Source organism: Hylobates moloch, unplaced genomic scaffold, assembly GCF_009828535.3.
Source record: "Hylobates moloch isolate HMO894 unplaced genomic scaffold, HMol_V3 SCAFFOLD_6, whole genome shotgun sequence".
Taxonomy (NCBI): domain Eukaryota; kingdom Metazoa; phylum Chordata; class Mammalia; order Primates; family Hylobatidae; genus Hylobates; species Hylobates moloch.
In genome coordinates, this window is record NW_026652281.1 from 73,720,004 (window position 1) to 73,737,631 (window position 17,628).

Genomic DNA, 17,628 nt, shown 5'->3' on the forward strand with positions numbered 1-17,628 from the left:
ATCGGGGTCTTTCCCCTTCCTATTCCCCATCTTCTCATGCCACCCAATTCTCCTAAATTTCTTTAGCCAGCCCATTGCTAAAACATAAAACTCTGTAATTTCAGTTCAATTGAGATACTACCCCTCGCTCAAATACAAATGCTCTTGGGAAAGGCAGTATGTTAAGCTTTTATCAATCATTAAGACATTTGTGGTAGAGTATTTTTTGGCCTGTGTAACCAGTGAAACAGCTTGCCAAAAACAGATTTTATTTCCCCAAGGAGGAAGTAGAGCAAGAGATCCACATCTGTGGTAGGGATTGGGCACTCCAAATCACAATACCTAGAGCTGACAGGGAGAGCCCCGTGAGAGGAGGAGAGCATTGTCAGGAGGAGGAAAACGTAACAGGGAGATAGAAGAAGACAATAGCTAATGTTAACTTCGGTATTTTTGCTCATATCCAACCCTGTATGGGAAAATCCTCTCTCTGGCCAGGTTGGCAAGCACTCCACATGATTTGCTCTGACAGACTGCTGGGTGTGCGCCTTTCTGCCTTACAAGCCCTGTGTTACAGATTTTCTGTGACACTGCTTTTACATGTAGTGATGACATACCTTATAATCATCCTCACTGTGGCAACTGACATGCTCAGACTGGCTGTATTAAATCGTTTTAACAGTGTCTGGATTTACAGATGACGAGTGTTGAAGGTTCTTAAGATGCCCCCACTTAATGGAGTAAGACTCAGGATGACTTTCCTTTTGTGTGTTATGCTGCACAGGTGAGACGCTGAGAGGCATGTGGGATGCTGTAGTTTCTAGTTCCGTTTCCTTTTTCCTATTGGGTACAAGTCTTTTATTTGGCTGGGTTAGTTACCTAGGAAACAGCTGCAGGGTACAGATGGATTGGCTGTTTGGGGAATGGAATTACAGGCCCCTTCAAGAGGCAGAAAGACCTGTTGGATAAAACAAAAATTTGTGAATGGCTGAACTTGTATTTAGTAAGTGTGCAGATACTAAGATAGCTCAACAGTAGAGAACTTATTTAATGCAGTGCGATTTTAAATTTAGCTTGTTTTTAATACATTTAAACTCACTTAATGCTTATGAAGTCCACTGCTGCAGGCCATTTTGGGGTTTCCAGTGGAGTGGAAGGTGCAGTTCCCTCCTCTGAAAAGCTCATGTCCTGTTTGGGGATAAAAAGAAGCTACCTTAAAGTAAGTGCATGGTTGTATGATACAGACTAAATGTGTTAAGGGAATTTAGAAGAAGTAAAAGATCTTGACTGTTAATGTGGGTGATGAGTCTGAAGCTCAAGGAGGTAATTCCTTGAGGTAAAATATTAAATTTGAAGGCCTGGTGAAAGTTTGGGTACTAACAGACCTGGATTTATAAGATTTAATAGTAACAGCACAGTTAGCCTTGCAAATTCCCCCAGTCAGGTTACGGAAAATATATGACTGTGATATAAATGTTGTCAACTTAGAGTCTCACTCAAGAAAATGAACTTTAACAATGTTGACTGACCACTGTTTGCATTAGCTCTAGCATATTTAAGGAAAGTCTATTTTTACTGAATGTGTGAGCATATTAGTTGTTGAATCTCTGACTGCTACTATGCTGAGCACGAGACACTCAGTAAAATATTTGTGTATTGGCTAGGCGCGGTGGCTCACGCCTGTAATCCCAGCACTTTGGGAGGCCGAGACGGGCGGATCACGAGGTTAGGAGATCGAGACCATCCTGGCTAACACGGTGAAACCCCATCTCTACTAAAAATACAAAAAAATTAGCCGGGCGCAGTGGTGGGCGCCTGTAGTCCCAGCAACTCGGGAGGCTGAGGCAGGAGAATGGCGTGAACCCGGGAGGCGGAGCTTGCCGTGAGCCGAGATCGCGCCACTGCACTCCAGCCTGGGTGACAGAGCGAGACTCTATCTCAAAAAAAAAAAAAAAAAAAAATGTGTATTGATTTTCTTATATACAGTATGCCTTCTGTTTGTCGATCAGCATTAGCTTTTTTCCTTCTAGAATAGAGCTGCTAACTATTTGGTTTTGATTTATTGTGATAAGGAATTTGATAAATATAGGACTATAGCTATTCTTTTAAAGCTAAACCATGGTCAGATTATTTGCAGTTTTATAGAAGGTGTTGTTGTAATTTTCGTACTTGTTCTGTTTGTAGTCACTTGGTGTGGTGTGCTAGACAGAGGAGGAGGAGAAAAGCAATTCCACTCAGAATCTACAGGCACAGGAGGTTAAGTTAAATTTCATTTCTAACGCTGAGAGAGTAAGAAAGTCAACATAAGGATACTCAAAGGAGTAGAGGAGAGTTTAGAAGGAGAGTTTAGAAGGAGAGTTCAGTTACGATGTACTGAACCTACAATTTTTAATATTTACCAGCAAAAAATAATCAAATGTAAATCTAAGTTCACTAGATATGTAGTTACCTTTGTAACTGTACAGACTTTGTATGTTAAATTGAGAAGAAAGTTGCTAATGTAATAATTCATAATATTGCATTTTGTCAGAGGGTCTTTCATTGCCAGCAGTTACATCTTTTATAAATGGAACAGTGACCAGACGAGGATAATTTGTTAGAGGTATTTTGCTGAATGATCAGGAGTAGTTTCCTGTTAAGAGTTCTTGAGCACTGCTGTGAATGCCTTCTTTATTTCCAAAATTACAAGAAAATGCCTTATCATAAGACACTCCCTCAAGTTTTTTTTTTGTTTTCAAGGAGACTTTCTAGTGTTTTTGTTTAAGAACAGTCATGCAATTCCCTGGTGCCTACTCACCTCTACCAAATCCTCTCTTCTGGTTTCAAGCAATTACCGTGAAACTTAAAAGGTTAGCAATAAATAGTGTGACAATTTTTTTTTACTGATTTACTTCTCTTTGGCCTATGAAGTCAATCAGCTCCAAGTAGAAAGTGGTGTGTGGCATAGTGTGTAGCATTTTTGTGAAGATTTGCATACTTTCTGTCCGGTCTGCCTTCCTCCTGCCTGTGACAACCCTATAATTATAATGTTGCTTGCACCTGGGCAGGGATCACCAGATGGGTCTAGTTATTAGATGACTTGGGAGGCAAAGTACAGCTTGTTTATTTTCTTCTCTACTTAACAGTTAGCATTTGGGGGAGGACTCCAACTCAACTTTGAGAGAAGAACTGATTTCTTGTTTCATTGTATTTCAACAAGTTGCTTTATTTCTAAAAATATATCAATGGCCAAACTCAAGTTGCAGAAAAGCACCCTCCTTCCAGCAGCCCCACCTAGCCACACGTGCATGTGCACACACAAGTCCAGCCCTGCTCTGTCTTCCCACCAGGGCAGCTTCCCAAAATGCCCTAGGAATTTCACCAGTTCCCTTCACAGAAGACATTTGTTCATGGCAAGTGCTATGATTTCGAGGTCAATGTCTTTTTTATTTTTGTGTTCATATTGAGAAAATAATGCAGGCCAGGCACAGTGGCTCACACCTGTAATCTCAGCACACTGGAAGGCCAAGGCGGGATGATCGCTTGAGGCCAGGAGTTCTAGACCAGCCTGGGCAACATAGACCCCATCTCTATAAATAAAAAAATGTAGACCAAAAAAATCCCCCCGAAATGCAAAAATCTATTATATTTCTAATAGCTCCAGAAATTTCCATTCCTATATTTTTGGTAACTTTTCCTGTTTGCCGTTGCTCTTGGAAGGGGAAACAAGTAGTTTTTATTGAGAAGTACCATTGTAAACATTCTTCTTATTGGGGAAGAAGATAAAATAATTACTCTGTCACCTTCTAATCAAAGTTTTTGTAAATTACCCCAAATTTGATTGGGGGAGGGCCCTTGGGTTTGACATGAGAACATGTTTATGGAAAAATAATGCTTGATGTTTTACAAAAATCACTTTTATTTAAATGGGGAGAGACACTTTAAGAATTACCTTCATAATTTGCCTTTGTGATTTTCTGTGAAGCATGCCAGCCATGGTTTGGCAGTGCAACACTTGTAAACTCTACAAAAATTGGTGAATATACCAAGTTTGGGACAGAGGGCCCTCCTAGTTTTTCCAACATTTTCTTGAGTTTAATGGAAAACTACTTATACTGTAATATTCTTAGAATTTATACCTTTCATAAACATATTGCTTCTAGCATTTAATCTATTATTTAATTTTATTTCTATATTACAATTAGGCATATTTCAGGTTTGTCTTCAATTTCCTGAAAAGTGATTTTCTTTTCAGCCAAAATGAAGTCATATAGAATGAGTCTTGGATCTAGGGATCAAAAAATACCAGTTCTTTCTGCCAGCATGCAGGCTCAGTGAGGGCAGGAACCTCATCCTGTCTGCTGTTACTTCCCTGGAGCCTAGAAAAATACCTGACACAATTACTCAGAAAAGTATTTAATGAATGCCTGAGTGAACTGCCTGTTATGACTTTTCTGAGGTCATTTGTTGTTTTTTTAAGTTCACTTTGTATGTTAAACTAAGTATTACGATGTTATGAACTACAGCAGAATGCTGAAGGGTAGGACTTGGGATTTAAGTGCTTGAATGACCCACAAAGAGATAAATGAGATTTAAGAACTAAAGGGGTGGTGGTGAGGAATATTCCCTGGACAGGCCAAACCCACTAAAGTATTCCCACCATTTGCATCTCCCCAGGAGCACTCACTGTGGGCCTCGTGCGACAGTGTCAAACAATCCATGGACGAGACCGGACGTGCATCCCTCCCCGGCTTCCCCCGGAGTGGGTCACCACACTGTTTTTTATCATCATGGGAATCATTTCATTGACTGTCACATGTGGTTTGCTGGTGGCTTCCCACTGGCGAAGAGAAGCTACAAAATATGCTCGATGGATAGCATTCACTGGAAGTAAGTAACCTGTGCTTACTAAATTTGTCTAGAAGGCACCCACCCACACTGGTATTTTTATGAAGATAATCAAGAATCAGTAATAAGGACTTCATAATCATCAAAGAGCACCACTTGTGTATGGCCGTGAGATAGACTCTACATAGTCCCATCATTTCTTCAAAACTCTTTCTGCAAGACCAGGACATCCACAACTTTAATCACTTTGTATGAAATGCTATTTTAATGAATTTTATTTTTGCTCAGATTGTGACATAAGTGTTCCAGGTTTGTGACTCAGAGTTACCAGTAGCCTGAGTCTTTTCCTCTTCTTGAAGCTATTGGTATCATCTATCAAAATAAAGATAAATATAGAACAAATACATAAAAATATAAATTAGATGAAGGTGGCAATATTTTTTTAATATTGATTTTGAGTTTCTGCTGCATGTTGTAACCATTGAAAAATCAACACATTTTGTTATTTAATAATTGTTTATCAATATTTCTTACTCCATTAAGCTCTGCCCAAGGGTTTAAGTTTATATATTACACATTCTCTTGTACTTTGCAAAATTGGTTTAATTTCAAGCACATCAGAGACTTATCTCAAGTTAAACAGAAGAAACAAAAATGCACAAAGAAAAGACATTTCTGCAATTCTGCTTTCGTGCTTCTTTCTCTCCAAAGCAATTTTGCACCCCAGGGGATATTTAACAATATCTGAAAACATTTTTGGTAGTCACAACTAGGGGGTTGCTGGTGGGTAGAGGCAGGGAGGCTGCTAAACATCCTACAAATACATAGGACGGCCCCCCACAACAAAGAATTGCCTGGTTCCAAGTAGCAGTAGAGCCACTCACTGTTTAGAAATCCTGCTATGAAGAAATAGGAGAGGCCGGGCGCGGTGGCTCACGCCTGTAATCCCAGCACTTTGGAAGGCCGAGGCGGGCGGATCACAAGGTCAGGAGATCGAGACCATCCTGGCTAACACAGTGAAACCCCCGTCTCTACTAAAAATACAAAATATTAGCCGGGCGAGGTGGCGCGCGCCTGTAGTCCCAGCTACTCGGAAGGCTGAGGCAGGAGAATGGCGTGAACCCCGGCGGGGCGGAGTCTGCAGTGAGCCGAGATCGCGCCACTGCACTCCAGCCTGGGCGACAGCGAGACTCTGTCTCAAAAAAAAAAAAAAAAAAAAGAACAATACCTATGCAAATGAGACTTTTAATTCAGTGCCTTAAAATCTCAGGTTTGCATACATTTTTAAAAATAAATAGAACAGCTGACTTTCTCGATATTTTCATTTAGAACGCATATAATTGGGATAAGGGATAATCCCATGTATCCCTATTAATGTTAAAACTCAGTTTATCCTAAAAGGCTGCAGGAGAGTGATATTCCTTCATGAGCCTCTGTTTCTTCCTGTATTCTCTGAAATTGATACTCTTTAATGTGTAGGTTTCTGGCTCTGTTTATCTATATTGCCCTTAATTTTTAAATTTAGATCAAGTTGCCTTTTATATAAAAAAGGTTCTCCATCCTTGTTAAGCAGAGTGAAACAAGTTGGTGACCTTTCCCCTGTCAAACAGACCTCCTGAGACGATTCTTTTCTGGAGAGAGGGTCCAGAAGCAATCGTAGAAACAGTGCGGCTAAAGTTAAGGATATTGATGAGAAATTTAAAGAGAATCTGCTTCTTTATCTTTTACTCACAGATTCACTAATCCAGATAGAAATCACTCTTCAAGGAGTAAAATAATATCAAAGAAGGATTTAGTTTCTGGATTTAGTTGAAATTTGGGAATCATATGCTTTGAATACCAAAAACCTAAAATATGATTTAGCAAGGTAGTGTGAGTCGAAACGTTAAATGCTCTCATGAGCTATAGATTCTTATGACCCAATAAAGGGAAAGAACTAGGATTATCTTTGTTTTCCATTCCCCTTAAACAGAGAATATTTAAGTATGTGTAGTTGCCCCCAAATGCAATGTATTTTTTCTTTTATTTTTTAAATAATTTAACTTTTTGAAATAATATGTGCATATGATGCATAATTCAAAATCTGTGAAAGGGTAAACATGTGAAATCATATTTGGCCCTGTCACCCAGCCATCCCATTAACCCCTTTCCTGGAGGCAACCATTTTTACCAGTTTCTGGGGTTTCCTATTAGAGGTATTCAATGCATAGAAACATATCTGTTATGTATGTGTTCCATATGTACATATTTATGTAAAATTCTTTCTACTATTCTGTATCTGTGTTTTTAAACTTCATATATCTTTGAGTTAATTGCATTTAAGCAAGCATGGAGCTGCCTTGCTTTTAGCTTCCTTAAATACATTGTTTTTGGTACCAGAACGAGTGGCTGGGGTGGCAGTTCTGAGAGGGATTGGGCGCCCCCTAGTGTTTCCACTCCGCCCCTGAAAAATATACTTTATTATACGTATTTCTATTCCAGTTAAGCTATAGTTTTCATAATAATGCGAGGGTGATATCTTCTGATGGCCGTGCACAGTGGGGAAATATGTCTCAGAGAAGAGCCTCCACATGATGGGGGTTCCCTATGGGGGCAAGAGAAACCAAGATGAGTCGTCATGTTCTTCAAGTCTGGCCCTTGTTCTTTCCTTTGCCACCCTGATTTCCACCCTCATCTACCAGTGCACCTGATTTCTGACTCTCGCCACCAAGAAATCTGTGCCATGGAGGATATGAAATTGTGTCTTTACAAACTTATTTAGGATCCAAAGCTCAGCCTTCAAAGGTTGATATTATCAGCATTAATAATATTTTAAGATCTAAAGTAACTTAATGGTTCACAATAGCTTAAAAGAAAAACTCATCCACCTGCATTAAATCTGCTCCCAGGAAGTATAGAGAACCTGCTTCCTTGGATTTAAAAGTAAGGTTAAACAGGACTTCATTGTTCCCTTAAAATTTAAGCCTTTTCTAACAAATTTGGAAAATATTTAACTCTTTGAAAATGTTAAACTCTATAGTTGCAAAATGATTACTCCACTATAAAGGATAGATCTTTTTTACAGTAGAAAATAGGAAATGATAGGAACAAAGTTGGCATGTCAACACAATGAACAAATTTAACATCTGCGTATTCCTAAAGTACTTTTCTAAATTACTTGTTTCTTGAGATTAGTTAACATTAAGAAAAAAATTGTTTTACAACAATAATTTTGCCCCATTGGTTTTTTAATTAGATTGTTTATAGTTACCTAAATTGTCATTTCATTTTACTCACCAGACCATATTAAGCCGTAGAACCATTAGAAATTGGTGACAGACAACACTGATAAGTGGGCATTGGCAGCACTAATAGTTATTTGTTGCTGACTATGCAACAAAAAGGCTAAAAGCTTTAAAACGTAATGCCTGAATTTTTCATTTGTTCTATAGTAGGTATCTAAAAAAATCCAAGTTTGCTTATGTAATATTATTTGGTGTGGTCATTTGCCCAAAATGAAATAAGCTGTAAGTTTGTATAATATAAAATAATCTACCTAAATGGTGCAAGTAAGAGTGCTGTTGTTTCTTAAGCTGATGTATTCCTTAAGCAAATGTTATTTTTCATTGTATTGCTGGAGTTATTCCTTCTGAAAGGGGTTCCTAATCGACTTTTTTAAAACTCTGAAAGTTTTGTTGATTGGTTAAGACACAAACAAATGTAGAGACGAGCGTCAGCTGAAATGTTTATCCAGGACTCTGTTAGTATTGCTGGGGGATAGTTTTCACCTGGAGGTGAAAACGCATTCAGTTAATAATGGAAGGTCCAACTCTTCATGTACAGTGACTAGTAATCTGTCTTCACATTACACTGAAGAAGTATTTCTGCCTCTAGAGAAAGTTGAAGGACAATGAACATTTGAGCAATATGCTTTCAAAAAGCAAAAATATTTTCTCGGAAAAGCTAGCCTATCTGTAAAAATAGTTTGTGTTCACTAAGAAGACCATTTCTTTGGTAGCACAGGGGAGCAGGCCATTTGCTGAAACACTGGACTGTGGAATCACTTTTACTCGGACGCTGGGTTTTCTGACATCCTTTTAAAAACATTTTAACAAATAATATACTCCTTTGTGTTTACATGCAAAACTCAAAGAAGGTTACCTATCCTCCCTGGCTTTAACCTACCTCTCTGGGTATTCAGAAACCAGACAGAGATTTTATTTTTTGGAATATTATCCATGATAAGAGATAACCACTGTGACACTTTACTAATCCCAGAGATCTGAGGTTCTTTCTACTAACTGGTTTTATTTTATTTTTATTTATTTATTTTTGTATTGAGATAGAGTCTCAGTCTGTCACCCAGGCTGGAGTGCAGTGGCACAATCTCGGCTCACTGCAACCTCCACCACCCAAGTTCAAGTGATTCTCCTGCCTCAGCCTCCTGAGTAGCTGGGATTACAGGCTTGCACCTCTACACCTGACTAATTTTTGTATTATTAGTAGAAATGGGGTTTCACCATGTTGGCCAGGCTGGTCTCAAACTCATGACCTCGGGTGATCCGCCCGCCTTGGCCCCCCAAAGTGCTGGGATTACAGACATGAGCCACCATGCCCGGCCTCTACTAGCTGATTTTAAATCACAATAAGATAAGTGATGCTTATTTGTATGTACCTTTTCTCCAATTCCTTCTCACTAACACTGAGAGGAACAGAGAATTGTCAGAATAGTAACTATTGTGATAATGGTATGCAGCACTCATTCAGCACTTACTGTTACCTGGCACTGTGCCAGGGACTAGACATTATTTTATTTATCCTTCTAGTATTTCCCCCATTTTCAGAAGGGAACCAGAGGCTTAAGATTACACAGCTAGTAGGCAATAGAGCTGGAATTGAGCCCCTATCTGACTCTAGCTAGTGCCCTTAATTACTATTGTAAATGGCTAGGAATCGTATTTGTGAGGATTTGGTAGGTTTGGAGAAGGACTTTCTTAATCCTGATATTCAGAATTGTCCTAAAACTTAGATAAAAGGCTAACTTAGCTTTTACTCTATTGTTAGGCTTCAGTGATACTATGTGACCTGTAATATATACAAATTTTTAACTAGTGGCCCATGTTTTAACAGGTTTGGCCAGCCCTTCTTATAAGCTACCTTTGTGCCAAATTTTCATTGTTTTTTGAAATCACCAAACTGTGTTACTAATGTTGTGTTTTGGTTTGTTTTACAGTGATCCTTTTCTGTATGGCTGCCCTAATATTTCCAATAGGATTTTACATCAATGAAGTCGGAGGTCAACCTTATAAATTACCCAACAACACAGTAGTTGGGTCATCATATGTACTTTTTGTCTTATCAATTTTCTTTACAATAGTAGGACTTCTATTTGCTGGCAAAGTTTGTTTACCAGGCTGATGAATGTCTAAATTGCTTGACTCTTATTATTTTTTATTTTATTTTTTTATTTTTGGAGGGTGGAGAGGACAAAGGCGAGGCATCTGAGCAGCCCTCTCATGGGAAGATGCTCAGATGAAACTGATGCTGAGAAGGAAAAAAATGCTTTGATTTGTTCTCACTATGCACTTTGGATTTTAAAAAAAAAAAAAAAAAAGGAGAGCCTTTTCCATAACCAAATACAGACAATATTGACTAAATCTCCTGAGCATATTCAGGCAGTCAGGTCTGCACTGTGATAGCAACCTAGAGAAGGAGAATGCTTTATACCGAAAAGCATGTGGCCCTTTGTGACTCTATTGTTCCGTTTTTAATGTCTAATGATTCATTCGAGGAAAAAAAAAAAGTCTAAGTATTTATGTATCATGGTGGACCAGAGGGATGCAAGAGAAGTTCATGTGGGGCTGGCCTCACCTCCTAAGAAATTAGTGTTCACAACTTCCTTGTAATAGTTTGAGCCTTTGGCACCAGAATGGATTGCCGTTGCATTACTGCACCAAGAAGCCAATAGATCAAAACTTGTTTGCTAAAATGTATGTAAAAATTCTGAAATTCCCTCTCTCTGTGTACAAAAAAAAAAAATCAAACACTAAGACACATGTTTTGGGTGGGTGGGTGGGGGAAATCTTCCTTATATTTATATAAATATATATAATATATATATTTTGCTGATGCAGTATACAGTGTGTATATATGTATGTGTGTGTGTGTATGTGTGTGTAAATTTATATACACACACATGCAAACAGTTCCTGGAAGAGAATTCTGAATGCTTTGCTAGCAAAACACTGTGGTGTGCAAACCTAGAACCCAATAGAAAAAAAAGCCATTTATCTGAAGGCTGCATAGTGGAGAGAGTCTTCAGTTTACCTCATTCTTTGTAGCAGCCCTTGATTTTAACAGGTTTTTGTAATAGGTACAAATAATCTCATACCTTTCTAGGTGCGATTTTAAGTTAAGCTAAAAATTATTTGTAGGGTTAATTTATTTGTATATGATAGTAGAAGGTAAGATCATGTCAAACCTTATAATTTGGGGAATCTGACACTATTTAAATTATTGGCAACTGTTGTCTGTTGTACAGAGATTCTTTTTCTACTGGCTCAGTCTGTTACATTAATAATGCATTTTATATGTTCAGGCACACAACTTTACATGAATACAAAGTTCACTAGTAAATATCTGGCTATTTTGGCTATTTACAACACTAATTTCATTATTTTCATCTGTAAGCATTATTAATACATCTTTACCAAAACCTGAGCAATACAATATTTTCTTTATATGTTATATGCCTTTGTTTGCTAAAAGCTAATATTTTTGCATTTACTTTAAAGGGCTGTACTAAACCCACAGCTTTAAGTTCTTCCCTAAAAGAAGCATTGCAGCTAACCCTTGAACTCACAGTTTTAAAATACAGTATTTCTCTTCTCCACATCTCCATGCCTTCGCATCAATGCTTGTTTTTCCTGGTGAACACTATAGATAATCTCCTGTTTGAAATGTGGGACAGGGTGTTTCATGGCAGTGGAGCTAAGTTTCTCCTCTTTATAGTGAACTGGTGACCCAAATGTCCCTGTCATTTATAGTGAACTGGTGACCCAAATGACTCCCTGTCAGTAGAGTCCCATGTGGCCCATGCTTCACACAAGCAGAAATGAATGCACTGTTTTTTAAGAGCTAGATTATCAGTTCTAGAATGATTACTTCAAAGATGGGAGCTACCTCCTCAGATATTCACACTATGAAATGGAGGTGCTTGATGTGTTTCACACTGGCTTGTTTGACAGTCTTCTATCTTACTGTTAATTCAGCAGTATTTTATTGTGAAAGAAAACCCCAGTGTTTGAGCTCACTCAGGAATTGGGGAGAGAGATGGACCACCACTGTGGTGCATTTCTTAAGTGTTCTGGGAGAATGTCATTCTTTTCCTTCCCAGAGTAAAAGAAACCTTTGGGAGATCCTGAGGGAGACTATTTTTCCCCAAGTATGATGATGTCTAGTCAAGTCTAAGAATACCACTGGCCATGTTCTATGGACATTTGGGATTGCAGTTGCTATTCTGATTTGATTGGTCCTCAGTCAAATGGATCACTTTGAAGGAAAGCTTTGGTTGTCACCGTTATATACCACTGAGATAAAGTGTTAGCAAAGTATGGTTCAAATTAACTTATGACCAAGAGCTTTTCTCTTCCAAAAGATGAATTGTACTGTAAATAGTTTCTCAAAATATTTTTAACTGGATCATGAGCATGGGGAGAGAAAGTTTCTCAGCTGCTAAGAATTTCCCCACTGTTTACTTCTTTCACTTATGGTGGTATTGCATTTAAGATTACAAAATTTAAGGTTTTATTTGTATCTGTTACCCAAACCATTAAATTGTCTTTAATTTCATCGTTGTCTTGGAGGTCCAGTGCATACAGGACTGATGGGGGAAAACTCCCTCTAGCCGGTCAGCACTCTAACCCAGGATTAAACCATCCCATCAAGTAGTATGTGAAGTCAAGTCTTTGTACTCTGGCAGACCAGACATTGAAATGGACTCACATTCATATAAATTTCTATAAATCCTATAAGTGAAAAGATAGACAACTGTCAGCAGTTGCTTTTTAAAAAGGTCACTATAATAAGTACTATATAGTACAGTATTAATTTATAGCAGGAAATCATATCTTGTAAACTGTATATAAAACACTGTTTTATGGTGCAATCATTTGTCAAACTTTTGTCTGTTACATTGTTTTTAGAGTGTGTGCATTCTTCTCATACCTAAGAATATCACTGTAAAATCTGCTGAAAACTATTTTTAGGTTTTATTTGCACAAGACTGAATTAGTTTGAAATTTTTGGAAGCTCCTATTGAACATGCCTAAACATCTGTAAACATGAAAAATCTTCAATTTATTAAAAGCAAACATTTCAGTATGATTCTTTCCAAAGGTAATCCATGTTCTATGTTGTTAATGTGTGTATGTAATTTTTCTGACTCTTCCACGTCTTATAAACCTATTTTCTGTTTCATTTGTTTTGTTTTTGAAGGATGGCTGTTTTTTCTTTTTAATGTTCTAGATGACCAAAACACTATTGGTTTTTACCCTTTTGCCTAAAGCTTTGATATCCCCACTTGATGTTCTGTGAATTCACTGTTTAATCTATTAAGTGAAATAATAAATAGTCCTGGTGACAATCTGTTGATTTAGAGGAAAAGCCCTGAAAAATACAGTATTGGAAACTAACTTTGCATATGCTGTTAGCTATTATTTTGCATCATGGGCTTCATGGGAAGAACATGTTGCATTTATTTTGTCTTTATTAAAAGACTACTAGCCACAAGTTACTCTGATTACTCTGAGTAACTGTTTTATCAACCCACTTGATCTTTAAAAAATTAAATTTACATTCACAATTCAAAACAGTAAGCTGTCTTTCAGAAAATTTTTGAAGGATAAAAACATGAAGGAAAAAAGTGGCCCGTGTAGGTAGGATTCCCTACACAGTACTTTTAGTTGTATCACCTCAAGAGATTTTGAAGTTTGTGATCAAGGTCTGTATATTATCCCAAACTTTATTAAGAATTGTTTTCTAATTGGTTATAACATTTTTCAATTAATAGTTTCAAAACAAATTGTTAATACAGCTGTATAAAATGAACATAATTTTCCTCACTTGTATTTTTGTTATTGAGCAAGTTTATCAAAATAAATTGTCTACTAAAGAAACTAAAAAGGCTTCTATTACTTTGAAATAAGCTTCATTTAAAAAATTGATTTCTTATAGAGGTTTCACATATTCACAAGTGCCACTTCCATGCCTCTTGGGTTGGTTTTTTGTTGTTGGCATTGGGGGGTGAGGGCGGTCCTTCCCTATCTTCTTCCACTCCCACTCTTTGCTCACTGCTAGAGAAGAGATGCCATTAACATTCCAGGACATGGATTAGGCCACGATTACCCATAAGAGTCACTCAGCAATAAAAGACCACATACATGTGGCTTTCCCTTCTGCACCATGCTTCCATGAGCTAGGAGAGAGAAACCAAGCCAAAGCCCTCAAGCCAACTATCTTTCTCTTCTTTCTTCCTTGCACATAGACCCAAGTCCATCTTTGCTTCAGTATTCTGTTTCTACTTTACTCCAGGCCAAAAGATCTTAGCTTTTAAAATCTTAAAGTATGGGCTGGAGGAGCAAATACAGAGGCCTTTGGGCCCTGTCACAGCTTAACTATAGCTCTCTCTGGGGGTGTCAAGATTAGCCCAACTGAATAATAATAATAAAATATTTCAGTTTGCTGCTGATTCTTCCTTGTGTGGCCTTTTGAGGAGCCTCCTGGGGAATTGGAGGATTAAGACATGGTAAGATTTAGATGTTCTTGGGTTCTAAGATTGAGGGGTTTCCTTGGAGGTTAGACTTGAAGTGCTATGTCTGGGAAAGTTCCAGGCAAATTAGGATGAGTTGGTTACCCTATCCTATCTTCACACCATCTAAATCTTCTCCTGATTTGTAACACAGATTAGAGGTTTTTTGAGGGTTATTTTCTATAAACATTAATGAATAGGTCAACTGGAAATTGTAATGGTAGATTTATGCTGAGCTGCTATGGTGGAGGGGACGCTTTTTCTATTTGGTAATACCTTAGGAAAAGGTAACACAGTGGCTTTAAAAACAATAACATGGGTTCAAAAATACCTTATTTTGACGTATTCTTCTAACATCTCTATTCTAGCCACTAGGAGAAGATTATAGGAAAAACACCAAGACTAGAGGACTCTGGGTTCCTTTTATGCAAAGTCAACTCTTCTGGGTCACAGTTACCCAGCAACAAAAATAAAGGTAGTTATTTATAAATGGTATTAAAGATAGAAAGCACAATGTATATTTTTTAAGAGTTTTGGTTCTTTTCCCAGGAGAAGAAAACACTGTGGGTTGGTATTTTCAAGCACATTCAAGGGTTTTACAAATCAGCCCCAGTTCTAGTCACACACAATCTAAGACCACCCAAGATAACATTTCAAGAAGAGATTTTTCACAAGACTATAAAATTTCAGCGCTGGATGAAATGTCAAAGAGCATGTCCAGTGTTTTCACTTTCCAGGTGAAGAAATCGAGGCCTCAGACTTTTCCAAAGTCACTCAACTAGATATCAGCAGAGCACTCGACATCGGAAAGAATGTCTTTGACATGTGGGCCTTGGACTTAAGACCAACATTCATATTCTGTAGCCATTGAACCAGTCTTCCCTCAACTGGTCTCCATTCACTCCGATCTATCCAAATCAATTCTGCCAAGATACTCGTAACACAAAAGAAAGCATATTATTTCCATGTTCACATTTCTGTCATTCCCACTGTCTACAGAACGAAATCCAAACTCCTTTAGCATAGCTTTGACGAGCTTTCATGATCTGGCTTCAAGCTCTCTGTTCAGTCATTTCCCACCTCTCTCTCTCTCTTCACTTCTTACAACCATCCCGTTCTCCATTCTACATTCACTACAACCTGCTCCCTTCCCTGGCTGTGTCTGTACCACCTCCTCTCAGTTTTAAAGTCCTCCCATATTTGAAATATATCTAATCTTTTGTGCTTTGTGTCTCTCTTGCTTATGCTTCTGTACCAGAACTTGCTAAACAGGCATAGACTGCCTAGATTAAATCTCAATTCCACCATTCCAGTTGTGTGACCCTTAGTAAATCATGTAACTTATGTGTGAGCCTTGGTTTTTTCATCTGTAGAATGGGACTAATAATATTACCCACCTAATAGGGCTACTGTTGGTTTAAAGGAGATAAAGTTCCAAGCACATAGTAAGCATTCAAATGTTAGTTGCTGATATTGTCATTAGTAAGTGCTTTTGTATAACTATATAAACTCTTGAATGCAAAGAATATGGCTTCCTCATTGTGTACTCCCTAGAGACCTGGCACAGTGCTTTACACACTGAATTATGAAAATTAAAGTTGGGGCTAGGTGATAAAGAAAAATTATGAAACCATATTTCCTGGAGATTTGAAAGACAGAGTCATCGATCTGCCAGGTTTGTTTCAGTGAACTTCTTCCTGAAGGCAGAGGCTTGCCTAAATCAGCCTTTATAAGGATGGTTACTTTATTAATAAGTATTTGGCTATATAATATGTCAGTTCCATTGACTTCCTTAGAATTTCCCTGTGGACTCCAGATCCTATACTACTGAACTCACAGGGCTATAACACTGATACTATACAGAGAGGACCAGGACAATGCCAGCACCCTGTTGATCCTGAGTGAACTCTCTGGAGGCCTCTTCAAGCTTGTGGGTTCTCTGCTGCCTTGAAGCCATCCATCCATTTGATATGTTTTGCAAAGACTTGGTCCTGCCAAGATGGTTTTAATCATTTCTGCTAAAAGGAATGGACTCGAGGATTTGATCTTATCTTAGATGCAGTTGTCCTCAACTGGCCATTTTATGGCACTTTAGCAAATATGGCCAGTGTATTTGGTCACTATTAAATCAATCCCCATTCATTATCCGTCAGGGCAAGTCAGTGAAGTAAATACTATGTTCTGACCTCTGGCACTCTTTCTCATGTTGTTTAAATATTTAATATTGTCTAAGGCAATTCAAGTATTTTCTTAAATAAAAAATATGAAAACTCATTCTTTTCCATTCCTTTGTTTTCTATGACAAATGCAAAGAAGTTGAAGAATCAAAATCCTTTACATTTTCCATAATAAATTGCTCTTTAAAAACTCACATATCTAAGAAGGCTTTTGACTACTTCATCTTCTAAATGTTTTACTAAGGTAGGTAGTAAGAAGCAAAATGAACTTATTTGGTGCAGTCCTACCCTTACATGCACCTCTCCAATACTTTACCTAATTTCTGCCTTCAGGGTTATCAGTAACTTTTTCCTGCCTTAAGTGCTATTGTGGAGAAAGAAATTATGACCCTGAACCGGGACACAAATTTTCTTTTTACAATAACATATATCTGTAGATTTTTTTTTAAAAAAAACACAAAAATAATATAGGAAACAAAAAGTTTCCTCCTCCACAATCTACCTTCCAGAGATAACCACTGTTAACAGTTTATTGGGTATTTTAACAGACATTTTACTGATCAGTTTAACAAAAGCAAGATATTATCTATACCTGCCACTGCTTTTTTTTTTTTTTTTTTCTGAGACAGGGTCTTGCTCTGTCACCCAGACTGGAGTAAGTGCAATGGCACAATCCTAGCTTATTGCAGCCTCAAATTCCTGGGCTCAAGCGATTCACCCACCTCAGCCTCCCAAGTAGCTGGGACTACAGGTGCATGCCACCACGGCCTGCTAACTAAAAAAAATTTTTTTTTGTAGAGATGGGGGTCTCAGTATGTTGACCAGGGTCATCTCCCAGTCTCCTCCTGCCTTGGCCTCCCA

At 37.9% G+C, this 17,628-nt stretch overlaps 1 protein-coding gene and 1 long non-coding RNA gene across 3 annotated transcripts in view; one reads left to right on the top strand and one right to left on the bottom strand.

The window, feature by feature from the left end:
* The window catches only part of MOSMO (modulator of smoothened), a 76,225-nt gene extending 62,260 nt beyond the window's left edge, over positions 1 to 13,965 (top strand). Inside the window, exons 2-3 of the mRNA XM_032157091.3 lie at positions 4,633 to 4,845; positions 10,016 to 13,965. Coding sequence (XP_032012982.1) covers positions 4,633 to 4,845; positions 10,016 to 10,200 — 398 coding nt within the window. The 3' untranslated portion in view covers positions 10,201 to 13,965. The remainder of the gene's footprint in view (positions 1 to 4,632; positions 4,846 to 10,015) is intronic.
* LOC131383816 (uncharacterized) overlaps positions 1 to 17,628 on the bottom strand; it is a 51,932-nt gene that overhangs the window by 30,712 nt on the left and 3,592 nt on the right. The window contains exons 3-4 of one of the 2 annotated variants that reach the window (XR_009214154.1): positions 1,076 to 1,164; positions 594 to 934 (exon numbers count right to left, since the gene is read on the bottom strand). This is a non-coding gene — a long non-coding RNA (uncharacterized LOC131383816). The remainder of the gene's footprint in view (positions 1 to 593; positions 935 to 1,075; positions 1,165 to 17,628) is intronic. The other variant, XR_009214155.1, reaches the window with a different exon arrangement.